Source organism: Pseudochaenichthys georgianus, chromosome 20 (assembly GCF_902827115.2).
Source record: "Pseudochaenichthys georgianus chromosome 20, fPseGeo1.2, whole genome shotgun sequence".
In the NCBI taxonomy this organism is placed as follows: domain Eukaryota; kingdom Metazoa; phylum Chordata; class Actinopteri; order Perciformes; family Channichthyidae; genus Pseudochaenichthys; species Pseudochaenichthys georgianus.
The window spans coordinates 1689642-1705694 of NC_047522.1; the positions used below are offsets into that span (position 1 = coordinate 1689642).

Below are 16053 nucleotides of genomic sequence, written 5' to 3' on the forward strand. Positions count from 1 at the left end.
GAATGTCTTCTGGACCAAATAGATGAATAGATGAAACATGTGCCGTAACAATATGTTATTAAACTACAAAATGTGCCTAAAGTTATTACATTCTTCAATCTAGCTGTTCTGAAACCTCTATAAACACAGCCTATTGTTGCCTTTTCTTTACTATTCATTGGTTCAATAATCATGAGCTGGATGGATCGACATTTCCCGGGCTCTCCTGTTGGCTTTGTTGGAAAAAGGACACCTTTGTAATTCTTACTGGTGCATTGACATTTAGTGACTTCATATAATTCCCAGCATAGATTCCCCCAACTCTAATGAGCCAGAATAACTGCCAACAGCTGTGTGTGTGTGTGTGTGTGTGTGTGTGTGTGTGTGTGTGTGTGTGTGTGTGTGTGTGTGTGTGTGTGTGTGTGTGTGTGTGTGTATGTGTGTGTGTGTGTGTGTGTGTGTGTGTGCGTGCGCGTGTGTGTGTGTGTGTGAGACTCACCTCTCTCCCCTTGTGTGTGACGAGGGCAGCGAGGGGTTTGGCGGAGAAGCGGCTGAAGCTGAAGCCCAGGCAGCCGTACATGCTAATTAGCCGTTAGCTTCAGAGCCTTCTGACGGATAGCATACTGACGGAGAGACAGACAGCGGATATTAGAATAGCTAATTCTCTCAAACTGCAGTTGAGGTTACCCGTGTGTGTTTCGAGGCTCTATTGTCATCAGCACATTGTGTGTGCAGGGTCATTAAAGGATCAATTCACGCTAATTACATCATAAGGAAATCCATGTTTTCTCACATTTCCTTAATAGCGATGCAGATGGATTTAGTTCCACAAGGTTTCCTGTGTTTGAGATTTCTGTGCGATATCCAAACATAGGAGAGAGATTCTGGTAGACACGTTGCTTTGACTGTTTCCAGTTTTCTATTTGATCAGACACAATTCCTTTTGTATGCTTTGTATTGGGTGTTGGTGGCAGAAGTCTTGAAAGCGGATAACCGATCTCCATGGCCAGATGAAACAAGGTGTGATGATCTGTTTCTGGGTTGTAGGCCCTATCATAAAGGTCAGAGGGTAAAAATAGCATATATATTGTAAGTAGGTAAGCAAGTTTGTGCACTTACCTTGGATATAACAGATGTCATCATATCCCAGAATGGGCTTGTAGCTATCTGTGTTTGGGTGTGTGTGTGTGGGATTACTTGTTTATGCATAAGGGGATAGACTGTGCCAGGTGAGTGTGCCATTTACCATCACGCCATTGAGTTCAGCAGGCACCTAATAACAAAGCATTTATGGCCCACTTATGCATAGATATAACCGCCAGTAGGCGACTTGTCTCCTCTCCGCCGTCTCCAGCTATTCCGGCCTCTCTTAAAACACACAACACCATCCCGATTGTGCCCAAATACTCTAGAATTCTATCATCAGACTCGGGGATGAAATTAAAATTGCTCATTTTCTTTCTCCATACAAGGAGCAGATCAATTTCCGGAGACTGGGACGTGGTATTTTCCTGCCATTGGGCTTTCTCGTCTCCGGCACAGCACCCTGACTGGCTGCCGGCGGGGGGTCCGCGCCCGACTGCACGCCTCGCCGGAGAACGGTTACTTCTGCCGCGGCGAGTTTATTTGCGCCTCGCTATGAGAATTGCCATCATTTACCCTTCCCCAACACCTCCCAAAAAGAAAAGAAATAGACAAGAGGGGAAGCGAGGCAAGATTGAGAGAGGCGAAATTGATTCTTTTTGATACATGCGGCACGGGGGACATTAGGTTCCCCTCGTTTGACCATCTATTCCAAGAAATGAGGCGAATATATTTAGCGTAAAGTCTCTTCTGTAGACTTTCCGGAGGCCTACGTTAACCCGTGCATTATGCTGGTTTTAAGGGAAGACAACTAATTGATGCAGCTGTCCAGGAATGATAACTCAACATGTGTTAAGATGGCCTAATTAAGGGCAACTTGATGAACCACCAGAGCATGACATGTGATGGTTGGATGATGCCACAGCTTTCAGGTGAGTGGCTCGTAAGCCATTTCAGTGTTAACACTTGAGGAGGTTCAGAGCCCGGTTTGAAAACACTGGAAAGGGTTTAACATCAGTGTCTGTCAGGGTGTCGTGTCTCCTTTACTGTCGATGTATACCTTACTGCAGGGGTACTTGAATGCAGACTGTAACCTTTCCACCTGAAGACAAAAGCCAGATGTTCGTGGGCTATTTTTTCTACTGGCAAACAGGTTGAAGCCTAATCCCAATACCCACATATAGCATATTTCAAACCCAATAAAGAAGAATGTACTAATCTATTTGTTGTGGTTGTTTTTGCAGGACGTGAGGTATAGCAGTACCATATGAGGTCACCACAGTTTGACACTGATATTGTGTACACATACTTCACCGAGTGGAGTAACAACAACAGTACTTGCCTCTGAAATGTAGTGGAGTAGAAGTATACATCTTGAGTCGCTCACAATAGCACTTTAAGTCCTTTAGTGAATGTCCAATACTGATTAAAGGTTTATGGTATCTCGCAGTCAGATTTCTTATCCCTTTATCAACATGAGGCCAATAGGTCATGTTACCATGACAGCAGAACAGAAACTATAACCTGAACTGCTGCTCTCCAAGCTTTAAACCAGTGCCAGTGTTTGTCTTGGCGGTGTCTCTGGTCACTGTTTGCACATTTCGACCATCCGACCCTCTGCGGGAGCGTCACAGATACGGTCCGGGGTTAATTGAAGCCATATTGAGAAACAGCATAAACCCAGCCCCCTTTCCCCCCTCTGTGTTCCTTTACCGGCATGCGCGCGCCCTGCAGTGGATTTTGGTCCAAGGGAAAACGTTCTGCAAGTTAATCTGTAACCGCTGAGAGACTTTATCAGCTTCACCAGACGGCAGCATGGCCGGACTCAAGGTAAGGACGCATTCTTTCTATTGTACATAATGTTTAAAACTAGATAATTACCTGCAAAGTTTAGCAGTCATCATTAACAACAGAAGCAGAGCGGCTGGCTGAAGGGCGGCGGTGCCTCCAGCCAATCAGAGCACTGCATTCAGCAGCTGCCCAGATGTGGTGTCAGCTTCACAGAGCAACACTGTTTCAGTGAGAAACACTCAATAGAATATACGAAATGTCTTTCTGCATGCATGTTTTAAGTATTAGGCATTTAAACCGAGGACATTGTCTCTTTTTGACCCGTTTTCTCCCAAAGATAATTTAAAAATGAAGTTTTTATGACTGACAGTTCACACATTTTAACCTTTTGATACCTAACCTAACTCAACCTAACTTGATGTTTTTGCCAGTTGTGTCACTTTAAGTTAAATTCAATTCAATTTGATTAACCTTTATTGGAGCAAAAGCACGGCACGTGAACGCGCACATATGCAACCCATCCGTGCCTGCTGTGTGTTTTCTGCAGACTAACAATGACTCAGCAAGATTTCTGTAGTCTTTCTTTAAGTTCTTCGTGTTTAAAAGAAGACTTCGGTGGTGCAGACGGAGTAATAATCCTGTCATAATTGCAATATTGATCATAGAGTACTGTGGCGGATATCAGTGTAATTAGTCTGTCTCTGTATCACAATAACACAAACATAATGGATGACTGCAAGGGGGGAAATGTGGCATAACTGCAGTTTGTTTTATCATAGATCTAATGTGAATCAATATGACAACAATTAAGAAAAAGACACGTCTTAATGACAAGCCTTCACATTTAATTATAACCAGCATGAACACATTTATCCTGCATTACAATGAAGCCGCATGGTGTTTTCATGGGATTCTTCTCTTTTTTCTCTCAACTTGAATATCTCTCGCAGTACATGAGCGGCTTCGGGAACGATTTGTCTTCTGAAGACCCTCGCTGTCCCGGATCTCTACCTGAGGGACAGGTAACACACACATCTACAAACACACACTATGTGGCAGTCATAAGAGGTGATTAAATAGCCATTGACGATTGTATTATCTCTACAGAATAACCCCCAGGTGTGTCCGTACGGCCTCTACTCGGAGCAGCTCTCCGGCTCAGCCTTCACCTGCCCCCGGCCGGCCAATAAGAGGAGGTGTTCACCTATTTTCTGACATTGAAATGATCAGACTAACCACTTTAAATGTCCCCTATTTTATACCTGGTTGCTGATTGGCTAATGGTTACACAAGCCTAAAAAAATCGTTATGACATCATACAGTAGCCAAAATCTGATCAGCTCATTTTCAGACAGGTTTTTATAGAAATGGATCAGGACAAAAAGAGAGAATATTTTTTCCTGAAACATTCAGAGTCTCTTTACACAGAGGGGACACATGTTGATGTAGAAGAGACATGAAGAAGAGGGGACACATGTTGATGTAGAAGAGACATGAAGAAGAGGGGACACATGTTGATGTAGAGGGGACACATGTTGATGTAGAAGAGACATGAAGAAGAGGGGACACATGTTGATGTAGAAGAGACATGAAGAAGAGGGGACACATGTTGATGTAGGAGAGACATGAAGAAGAGGGGACACATGTTGATGTAGAAGAGACGTGAAGAAGAGGGGACACATGTTGATGTAGAAGAGACATGGAGAAGAGGGGACACATGTTGATGTAGAAGAGACATGAAGAAGAGGGGACACATGTTGATGTAGAAGAGACGTGAAGAAGAGGGGACACATGTTGATGTAGAAGAGACATGGAGAAGAGGGGACACATGTTGATGTAGAAGAGACATGAAGAAGAGGGGACACATGTTGATGTAGAAGAGACATGGAGAAGAGGGGACACATGTTGATGTAGAAGAGACATGGAGAAGAGGGGACACATGTTGATGTAGAAGAGACATGGAGAAGAGGGGACACATGTTGATGTAGAAGAGACGTGAAGAAGAGGTGACACATGTTGATGTAGAAGAGACATGGAGAAGAGGGGACACATGTTGATGTAGAAGAGACATGGAGAAGAGGGGACACATGTTGATGTAGAAGAGACATGGAGAAGAGGGGACACATGTTGATGTAGAAGAGACATGAAGAAGAGGGGACACATGTTGATGTAGAAGAGACGTGAAGAAGAGGGGACACATGTTGATGTAGAAGAGACGTGAAGAAGAGGGGACACATGTTGATGTAGAAGAGACATGGAGAAGAGGGGACACATGTTGATGTAGAGGAGACCTGAAGAAGAGGGGACACATGTTGATGTAGAAGAGACATGAAGAAGAGGGGACACATGTTGATGTAGAAGAGACATGGAGAAGAGGGGACACATGTTGATGTAGAAGAGACATGGAGAAGAGGGGACACATGTTGATGTAGAAGAGACATGAAGAAGAGGGGACACATGTTGATGTAGAGGGGACACATGTTGATGTAGAAGAGACATGAAGAAGAGGGGACACATGTTGATGTAGAAGAGACATGAAGAAGAGGGGACACATGTTGATGTATAAGAGACATGAAGAAGAGGGGACACATGTTGATGTAGAAGAGACATGAAGAAGAGGGGACACATGTTGATGTATAAGAGACATGGAGAAGAGGGGACACATGTTGATGTAGAGGAGACCTGAAGAAGAGGGGACACATGTTGATGTAGAAGAGACATGAAGAAGAGGGGACACATGTTGATGTAGAAGAGACATGGAGAAGAGGGGACACATGTTGATGTAGAAGAGACATGGAGAAGAGGGGACACATGTTGATGTAGAAGAGACATGAAGAAGAGGGGACACATGTTGATGTAGAAGAGACATGAAGAAGAGGGGACACATGTTGATGTAGAAGAGACATGAAGAAGAGGGGACACATGTTGATGTAGAAGAGACATGAAGAAGAGGGGACACATGTTGATGTAGAAAAGACATGAAGAAGTGGATTTTGCACAATAGGTGACCTTTAAATCCAAATGAAGGTGAGACAGAGGAATAACTCAACATGTTGTTCTTCTTCCTCCAGCTGGTTTTACCGTATCTTGCCATCTGTCAAACATAAGCCTTTTACCGCCGTGCCTTGTGGGAATCTGACAGAGAACTGGAACGAGGTGGAGCCTGACCCCAACCAGGTATAAAAATGTCAGAGAAAACCGAAACATTTTTAGTATACTCAATAGAATAACACATTCACAAGTCAATACATGTATTATGTTTAGAAAATGTATTTCATAAAATATCTGAAAACACTAACTAGTGCCAATTGAGATAACACAATGTTTCCATTATTTACGCTAAGCTAATTCGCTAGGCTGCTAGCTGCATATATTATGAGAAAGGTATTTTAAGTGTCTGCAAGAAAGTGAATTAGAGTGTTTCAGAAAATGTCAAGCTAGTAATCTATTGTTGCATCAAAGTGTTTTACTTCAATTTAATTTCCTTTGTTGTCTGTGTGGGTGTTGTTTGATTAGATTTGATGGACATTTCTGCCAATTTTAGCGAGGAAAGCCACACATTTATATCCAATGGTTGTTAGGGTTACTTACCTATCTTGAACCAGATAGAAGGCTAATAGGAGGCAGATGTACATACATTTCGCATGGCAACAACAGCAAATCAGAAATTCCTCATGTAGGATTTCACTATTCATAGTAAGAAGCTATTTGAGAAATGTTGTCTTGAGAGCATTTAATACTTTAAATACTGAATAAGTAACTCTGGTTCCTCTCACAGATGCGATGGCTGCCGTTCACCATCCCCAAATCTACGGAGAAGGAAGTGGACTTTGTGGCTGTGAGTTCAATTTCCACATATTACTTTACAATTAAAGATCTTGAGTTAACTCATAGTTATTTCTTCATGTTGCAGGGTCTGCACACTCTCTGTGGAGCGGGAGATGCCAAATCCCGCAACGGCATCGGCATCCACATGTTCACCTGCAACACCTCCATGGTTGACAGGTGAGGACATATTAGTGTATAATATGCATTATATCAAATCCTCCTAAGCAGATCCTTTCTAAGCCCTCTCTTTTGATATGTTCTTGTTGCAGGTGCTTCAACAACTCAGACGGAGACTTTCTGATTGGTGAGGAAAAGGCTTGTTGATGTTTTCACTGTCATCTATCACAAGAAGAACAACGATAGCCCAATTCTCAGCTTTTCTCTTTCTTCAAATGTTCTGTTTGTGTCTGTAGTCCCGCAGCAGGGTGAGATTTTGATCACCACAGAGTTTGGGAAGATAATGGTCGAGCCGAACGAGATCTGTGTCATCCAGGTGAGATCTATGTTTTTCATCTCCACAAGTTTTCACACAGAAATGTGCCTCCGTGTCTTCACAGCCCAATTAGCATATTTTGGTCTTTTTCAACAAAAGCCTTCAAAATAAATAACCCATAAGCTTCAGTACATTAAAAACAGTACTAAATATCCTTTCACTTCTTCTGTGTTTTGTCCAGCAAGGGATGCGCTTCAGTGTGGATGTGTTTGGGGAAACCAGAGGATACATACTGGAGGTGTACGGAGCCCATTATGAACTCCCTGACCTGGGGCCTATAGGTGTGTGCGAGATAAGAAAGTACTTGACCGTCAAATCGAGTCTGAATTCAATCACAGCAGCTCCATTTGCAACATCAACAAGGATACATATTTAAGACAGGAAAACAGAAATGGGTTCAAGAGGCTTTGACGTACATTTGATCTTGGGTTAAACTCAACATATCGTTTTTAGGATCGACTTCAGTCTAAGCTTATTAAACCCTTTATTTGAGATTTGATGGAAACAATTCATATTGCCTTATTTGAGGTCAGAGACAATGTTGCTGGAAAGCCTTAATGTGTCAAAGTACCGTACTTTTCGGACGATAAGCCGCGACTTTTTCCCCCATTTTTTTTGTACAGCTAACGGCCACTAGGGAACCTCCTAAATCTATGGATTTTACAGGTAAAATTAACCACCTTTAACTCTATGGGCTCTAGGACCAGTCCGCGCCCGCCACCTCTAAGCGGCGGGCTCCAGCAGGAAAAGCTGGAGGCCGGAAAAGAGTGAGACAGGTAGCGCGCCAAAGTAAAAGTGGAACCGAAAGACAGAACGAGAGCAAGACAGACGGACAATTTAGCTGCTGCGGCTTATATGCAGGTGCGCTTTATAGTCCGAAAAGTACGGTAGTTGATTCATAAAGTTTCCCACAAGCCATAGCTGTATTTGTGTTTAGTCAAATATTAGCGCGTAAACATTGTAAAATACATTATGATTAAGTGCATGTTAGCATTGTCATTGTGAGCATGGTAGCATCCTGACGTTAGCATTTAGCTCTCTTACTACTACTATGACAGCCTCACATAATTGCTAGGGTGTATTGTTAATATAGATTTCAAGTTTTTGGAGTGTGTGTTTCAAAGATTCAAAGGCGTTGTTGTCATATGAACAATAGCCTAAACATAGCTTTGGGAATTAAAATCTGAAGTCCCAGGCTGTTCCAGCAATGGAATACGCAACATACTTCACATAAAATGAAAAGTAGTTCAATAGACATGACGGTGCGTATGTATGACTGCCATGTTTGTCTTGCAGGAGCCAATGGTCTGGCCAACCCTCGAGACTTCCTGTGTCCAGTTGCTTGGTACGAGGACCGCGAGGTGGCCACAGGTTACACCGTCATCAACAAGTACCAAGGAAAGCTCTTTGCATGCCAACAGGTGTGTGCATGTGTCCCCTTGCAGTGTGTGCGAGTCAGTACATTGACACATTTGGCATACTTGGCCTATTTAGGTTTGCGTTTGCTTCAGTAAACACCATCGAACCGCAACAATGACTAACAGGAAGCTGTCCAAGTGAAGCATATGATCCATTAGGGGCTGCTGCCATGCCTGATGGTTTAATATCGAAGTGTGTGCTGTTATCCCTTCAGCGGGTTTCCGCCTCGACTCCCTTATGAGCCTTAATCACTCGTAATTAGTTAAGGCATTCAGGAGTTACTGACGGTGTGCCTGTGAGGCTGTGCTTTGTCGGAAAAACCTTTCCCAAGTTAAGCATTAATTTCCCCGCATTTCCCTCAGTGAATGATCCCGCCCCTCCCCGAATGTCCTGTTGGGCGTATAATTGGATCGACACATAATGTGTGACAGGAGGTTTTTTTTTTATACAGAGACAGGGGGGAGAGGTTCGGGGGGGGGTTGTAACCGTGGAAACCATGTCAAACTACTCTGTTATTATTCATTGTATGAATTACACAAGGGCGAGATGCCGTTTTTTGTAGCAAAACAAAAAAATGCCATCTCTCGCTGCCTCGCCTGGAGTGTCCGCCCCCTGTTCGGTGCTGGGGGTCAGAGGTCACGGCTGCACCTGAAACTGTTCCTGGGGTCCCGAGCAGGGGGGGGGGGGGGGATGCAGGGGTGAGAGAATAAGGTGGGGAGGGAGCGTCGGCCTCATCTGGGGGGAGATGCTGCTGCTCCCGTCTGATCCTGCTGTTTTGTTCCCCTGCAGAGTGCTGAAATTGCTCAAATTAACTTATTATTTGCTTGACTGGGCCAATATGTTTGTGTGTTGTGTGCATGTGTGTACTCTCCTACATTTCCCCCCTCATTTTAATCGAATGTAGGAGAGTTACCACGGATTACCGTCCAAGAGATTGGGTTTTTGTATGGCAGGGACTGTAAATTGTGATTTTGTTTCCTTCTTTCCTTTTATGTTTTGGTTAAATCATTCACATATGCACACATGTTAGAGTATGCATATGTGTTTTTTATTCTGTGTGTGTGTGCTAGCTGTTGATGTGTGTGAGGAGCATGCAGGTCACTGAGGAGGCAGCTTGAGTCGTAATGAACTATATTGATTTTTAGAGCTGCTGGTCAATGTCTTTTTCGCGGTGGCATTATCAGAACAGAGAAACTATATGAAATTGCCGTGGTTTTAACAATCAAGATGAAATAAATATATCTCTGCACCCACTGTAACTGCTCTTCTCCCCCCGAGCTGCGCCGCCACGAGCGTCAAAATGCCCAAAGTTTGGGAAAGTTTGATTGTGAAGCCAATTACCCCATAATACCCGGAGCCTGGTTTCACAAAGAACAGGGGGATGGAAGAGAAGAAAGAAGCACACCCTCTTTCACAATCAACCCTTTTCATTACGACCCGTTTTTTCTCTTTATGTCAAGAAGTGCTCTCTCTGAGAATTTAAGATTACAAAGACATTATTCATTATTCCCTTTTCCCCGTGAGAAGCTCAATTGAAAGTCCTTTGTGTTTGTTGCTTGGGCAGACTCGTCTTATTTGTTTGCCTCTGTGCTCTGCATGTAGGATTTCTCTCCGTTCAATGTGGTGGCTTGGCACGGCAACTACACACCGTACAAATACAACCTGAAGAACTTCATGGTTATCAACGCTGTGGCCTTCGACCATGCGGTGAGAGACATATTCAGACATGCTACTTTTTAATATACAGAACACAAATCAGTTCATTCCTCTTTACTTGAAGCCCTGGAAGTACATGTAAGTCTCACTACTCTACCACGCCCTCGTCATCTACTGATCTTCTTCTAGGATCCATCCATCTTCACCGTGCTGACCGCCAAATCCACGCGTCCAGGTGTGGCCATCGCTGACTTTGTCATCTTCCCCCCTCGCTGGGGCGTGGCTGACAACACCTTCCGTCCTCCATACTATCACCGTAAGACCCCAATAACACACTCACATGGATTCATCTCTTGCCTTTTGCACGAGAGGAGAACAAGACTTCTGAGAAATAGCTCTGTTTTCTAATAAAAGCTCTGGAGAATGTCCCGAGAATCAGGTCCGCACTTTATCCGTAGATTTCCTTGAACGCATGTAGCACACGACGGGAGATTGCCCGTGTTAGAGGGACAATCTTGCTTCATGAAAAGATTCTGTTGACGTGTTGGCAGAGCGTGCAGGAGGCCCAACATGACCCGGATTGCACCGCGGTCACAACACGGTTTGGTAACTTGGTCACAAACTACCAATTATTTTGTATTTTCGTTTATTCGTCTGTTTATCGTCCGCCTCTATGAAAAGGAGTTACCAGATCTCATCATCTCTCCAGTTAGACAATTTAATTGCCGTCTAAATGACGTCTTCTTAACCCTCTAATATTGGTTTTCTTTCTGCCTCGAGCCAGGAGAAATACAAAACCAACAAAGAAATCAACAATTCACTCATGGGTCGGATGTTGTGAGACTTTGTGCTTGGCATTGTAAAGTCTGTTTAACATGTGGTGCAAATGATTCAGACATTGGCGTTCCCACGTAAAGCTCGTCTGGGTAACGTCTAGGGTTGCAGTGCATGTGTGGAAGGGTCGAAAAGGAGTTTAGATGTGGCTAAAATTAAGTCAATTGGTTTTATGTTGACTCTATCATGAAAGGAAACGAACATGTCCTTTTCACCCAACCAGTGTCAAGTCAGCAGGTGATAAAAGCCACCTGCTGTACGGGTCTTTTCAGGCCCCTCCACAGCCCCTTTTGCCTGCTTCCACCACAGATCTATAAGGCCATCTAGTGGACATCAGTGCCTTTTATACTGGAACCTCAACCTGTGTTACAGCGCCTCCTGTCTGTTTCTTTAGGTAACTGCATGAGCGAGTTCATGGGCCTGATCAAAGGCCACTATGAAGCCAAAGCAGAGGGTTTCCAGCCTGGGGGGGGCAGCCTGCACAGCATGATGACCCCCCACGGCCCCGATGGAGAGTGCTTCGAGAAGAACAGCAGCTCCGAGCTCAGACCTGAGAGGGTGGCCGAAGGCACCATGGTAAGAAAGATGGCACAAGTCCACACATCCTTTACTCAAGTAGAAGTACAGATACTCGTGTTTAAAAATACTCTGGTAAAGGTAGAAGTACTGACTAAACTAAACTTCTTTACTCAAGTAAAAGTAAAGAGGCTTTGAAATGTACTTCAGTAAAAAGTACCCATAACTAGCAGCTGTTTTAAAGAGTACCTGACCTCCCTTTATATTAATAGAACAATAATGTCATTGTTAGCTAATGAATGTTTCCATGCTGAACAACGGCAACATGACAACGTCTCCATTGGTCCCTCTTCTATTTGGGTTCAACATGTAAGAAGTAGAAAGTACAGGTATTTGAGTTCAACATGTAAGAAGTAGAAAGTACAGGTATTTGGGTTCAACATGTAAGAAGTAGAAAGTACAGGTATTTGTGTTCAACATGTAAGAAGTAGAAAGTACAGGTATTTGTGTTCAACATGTAAGAAGTAGAAAGTACAGGTATTTAGGTTCAACATGTATGAAGTAGAAAGTACAGGTATTTGTGTTCAACATGTAAGAAGTAGAAAGTACAGGTATTTGAGTTCAACATGTGAGAAGTAGAAAGTACAGGTATTTGAGTTCAACATGTAAGAAGTAGAAAGTACAGGTATTTGTGTTCAAAATGTAAGAAGTAGAAAGTACAGGTATTTGTGTTCAACATGTAAGAAGTAGAAAGTACAGGTATTTGAGTTCAACATGTAAGAAGTAGAAAGTACAGGTATTTGAGTTCAACATGTGAGAAGTAGAAAGTACAGGTATTTGTGTTCAACATGTAAGAAGTAGAAAGTACAGGTATTTGGGTTCAACATGTAAGAAGTAGAAAGTACAGGTATTTGAGTTCAACATGTGAGAAGTAGAAAGTACAGGTATTTGTGTTCAACATGTAAGAAGTAGAAAGTACAGGTATTTGTGTTCAACATGTAAGAAGTAGAAAGTACAGGTATTTGAGTTCAACATGTAAGAAGTAGAAAGTACAGGTATTTGTGTTCAACATGTAAGAAGTAGAAAGTACAGGTATTTAGGTTCAACATGTATGAAGTAGAAAGTACAGGTATTTGTGTTCAACATGTAAGAAGTAGAAAGTACAGGTATTTGAGTTCAACATGTGAGAAGTAGAAAGTACAGGTATTTGAGTTCAACATGTAAGAAGTAGAAAGTACAGGTATTTGTGTTCAAAATGTAAGAAGTAGAAAGTACAGGTATTTGTGTTCAAAATGTAAGAAGTAGAAAGTACAGGTATTTGAGTTCAACATGTAAGAAGTAGAAAGTACAGGTATTTGTGTTCAACATGTAAGAAGTAGAAAGTACAGGTATTTGGGTTCAACATGTAAGAAGTAGAAAGTACAGGTATTTGAGTTCAACATGAGAGAAGTAGAAAGTACAGGTATTTGTGTTCAACATGTAAGAAGTAGAAAGTACAGGTATTTGGGTTCAACATGTAAGAAGTAGAAAGTACAGGTATTTGAGTTCAACATGTGAGAAGTAGAAAGTACAGGTATTTGTGTTCAACATGTAAGAAGTAGAAAGTACAGGTATTTGTGTTCAACATGTAAGAAGTAGAAAGTACAGGTATTTGAGTTCAACATGTAAGAAGTAGAAAGTACAGGTATTTGTGTTCAACATGTAAGAAGTAGAAAGTACAGGTATTTAGGTTCAACATGTATGAAGTAGAAAGTACAGGTATTTGTCTTCAACATGTAAGAAGTAGAAAGTACAGGTATTTGAGTTCAACATGTAAGAAGTAGAAAGTACAGGTATTTGAGTTCAACATGTGGAGAAGTAGAAAGTACAGGTATTTGTGTTCAACATGTAAGAAGTAGAAAGTACAGGTATTTGTGTTCAACATGTAAGAAGTAGAAAGTACAGGTATTTAGGTTCAACATGTATGAAGTAGAAAGTACAGGTATTTGTCTTCAACATGTAAGAAGTAGAAAGTACAGGTATTTGTGTTCAACATGTAAGAAGTAGAAAGTACAGGTATTTGTGTTCAACATGTAAGAAGTAGAAAGTACAGGTATTTGTGTTCAACATGTAAGAAGTAGAAAGTACAGGTATTTGTGTTCAACATGTAAGAAGTAGAAAGTACAGGTATTTGGGTTCAACATGTAGAAAGTAGAAAGTACAGGTATTTGAGTTCAACATGTGAGAAGTAGAAAGTACAGGTATTTGTGTTCAACATGTAAGAAGTAGAAAGTACAGGTATTTGGGTTCAACATGTAAGAAGTAGAAAGTACAGGTCAACAGGTGAGAAGTAGAAAGTACAGGTATTTGTGTTCAACATGTAAGAAGTAGAAAGTACAGGTATTTGTGTTCAACATGTAAGAAGTAGAAAGTACAGGTATTTAGGTTCAACATGTATGAAGTAGAAAGTACAGGTATTTGTCTTCAACATGTAAGAAGTAGAAAGTACAGGTATTTGAGTTCAACATGTGAGAAGTAGAAAGTACAGGTATTTGAGTTCAACATGTAAGAAGTAGAAAGTACAGGTATTTGAGTTCAACATGTAAGAAGTAGAAAGTACAGGTATTTGTGTTCAAAATGTAAGAAGTAGAAAGTACAGGTATTTGAGTTCAACATGTAAGAAGTAGAAAGTACAGGTATTTGAGTTCAACATGTAAGAAGTAGAAAGTACAGGTATTTGGGTTCAACATGTAAGAAGTAGAAAGTACAGGTATTTGAGTTCAACATGAGAGAAGTAGAAAGTACAGGTATTTGTGTTCAACATGTAAGAAGTAGAAAGTACAGGTATTTGAGTTCAACATGTAAGAAGTAGAAAGTACAGGTATTTGAGTTCAACATGTAAGAAGTAGAAAGTACAGGTATTTGAGTTCAACATGTAAGAAGTAGAAAGTACAGGTATTTGTGTTCAACATATAAGAAGTAGAAAGTACAGGTATTTGTGTTCAACATATAAGAAGTAGAAAGTACAGGTATTTGTGTTCAACATGTAAGATGTCAAAGTAAAAAGTCGTCAGAAAAATAAGTAGTGGAGTAAAGTACTGATACCAGAAACCTGTACTTAAGTACAGTAACAAAGTATTTTACTACTTCCCACCTCTGCATATGAAGTTTTAAGGTAAACTAGAGAAGCATCATTAAAGAAGTTAGATATAAAAGCAGTGCGTTCATGTATTATATCTGTTTCCTGTATTTTCTGTTCTGCAGGCGTTCATGTTTGAGTCCTCCTTCAGCATGGCCGTCACAAAGTGGGGTCTAGAAACATGCCAGAGACTCGATAAGAGCTACTACCACTGCTGGGAATCTCTGCGCAGCCACTTCAACCCCAACTGGAAGCCCAGCAAACAGTAGAAGAAACCCAAACCAAATATAGTAGTGTTTAGTATATGTTATACATAGACAAAAACAAGTAATTTGACCTTAATATAATACATCTAATGTTTCTGAAACGTGGATTTCTTTGTCTGTTTCTGAAGAAATTCAGTCATTGCTTCCAAGCAGACAAGATTGGAGTAGCACAATAAAGATTAAAGCAAAGCGTTGGTGTTTGTCAAACCTCAAAATCAAAACGAGGCTGCCTAGTTTCTGTGTCTCCTGCTTTACTAGTCTTTTAGAATATTGTATGTCTGTACCTGATTTCAGGACCTTGGACTGGTCAGAACTAACATGGTGCGTGCGTAAGTAGGGATGGGTATCGTTAAGGTTTTAACGGTACTACTACTTTTATCGATCCGGTCTTTTAACGGTACTCTTATCGGTTCTTTCGGAGAAAAAAAGAAGGTAAACTAACTACACAAAGTGTGAACAAAATTAACATTGCTTATTTAAATGAAATGCATAATATTTCACACTAATACTACAAATAATCATAAGACGCATTTTGCAGTCTTTTTGCGTATTAGAGTTGGCGACACTAAAACTGCAATATAATGTTTGTGTAGCATAAGATCTCATTTTTTTAGATGTCTCCAGTACCGATAAAAAGACCGATAACGTTGGAGCTTAACCCTTTCATGCATCGAGGTCACTACTACAGCTTTTCAAAAGGTGTTTTTTTGTATATGCATTGTTGTTTTTTGCATAGTTGCACCATCAGCCACTACATAGGACCCTATTGCATCATCCCATACACTGCCCCTCAGTGGAGAGTCAGTGTAAGTGCATGATACATGTCTCTAAACCAAGATGGACGACAGAAAGCCACATGGACCAAGTCACCCATCTATATCCTGCCAATCCTTTTATGGAAAGCGCTCCCTGCAGGTATAAAACATGTGGTGACATCAAGTAACAACTAAGGAATCATAATTTATAAATTATCAAAGTATTGATGTTATGTTTTCAGGAAATCATGGTTAACCACCTGTCCACTACAGTGGACGTCATGCATCACTGGCTATATGTCAACTACAATTCAT

General features: G+C 41.5%; 1 protein-coding gene across 1 annotated transcript; it reads left to right on the forward strand.

Moving 5' to 3' along the window:
* Positions 1-2776: 2776 nt before the first annotated feature.
* hgd (homogentisate 1,2-dioxygenase) lies at positions 2777-15172 on the forward strand. The gene is made up of 14 exons (XM_034108771.2): positions 2777-2892; positions 3804-3875; positions 3961-4049; positions 5925-6030; positions 6632-6691; positions 6767-6858; positions 6951-6985; positions 7095-7174; positions 7356-7455; positions 8471-8595; positions 10196-10300; positions 10439-10565; positions 11478-11659; positions 14843-15172. Exons 1-14 carry the CDS (start codon positions 2878-2880, stop codon positions 14984-14986), a joined length of 1332 nt encoding a protein of 443 aa, XP_033964662.1. The 5' UTR covers positions 2777-2877; the 3' UTR covers positions 14987-15172.
* The last annotated feature ends 881 nt before the right edge of the window (positions 15173-16053 follow it).

Bases quoted from the DNA above. Each gene is read 5' to 3' on its own strand.
- hgd (XM_034108771.2), top strand. The intron at 7,175-7,355 runs GTGAGATCTATG...TGTTTTGTCCAG, and splicing joins ACGAGATCTGTGTCATCCAG to CAAGGGATGCGCTTCAGTGT. The intron at 11,660-14,842 runs GTAAGAAAGATG...TCTGTTCTGCAG, and splicing joins GGGTGGCCGAAGGCACCATG to GCGTTCATGTTTGAGTCCTC.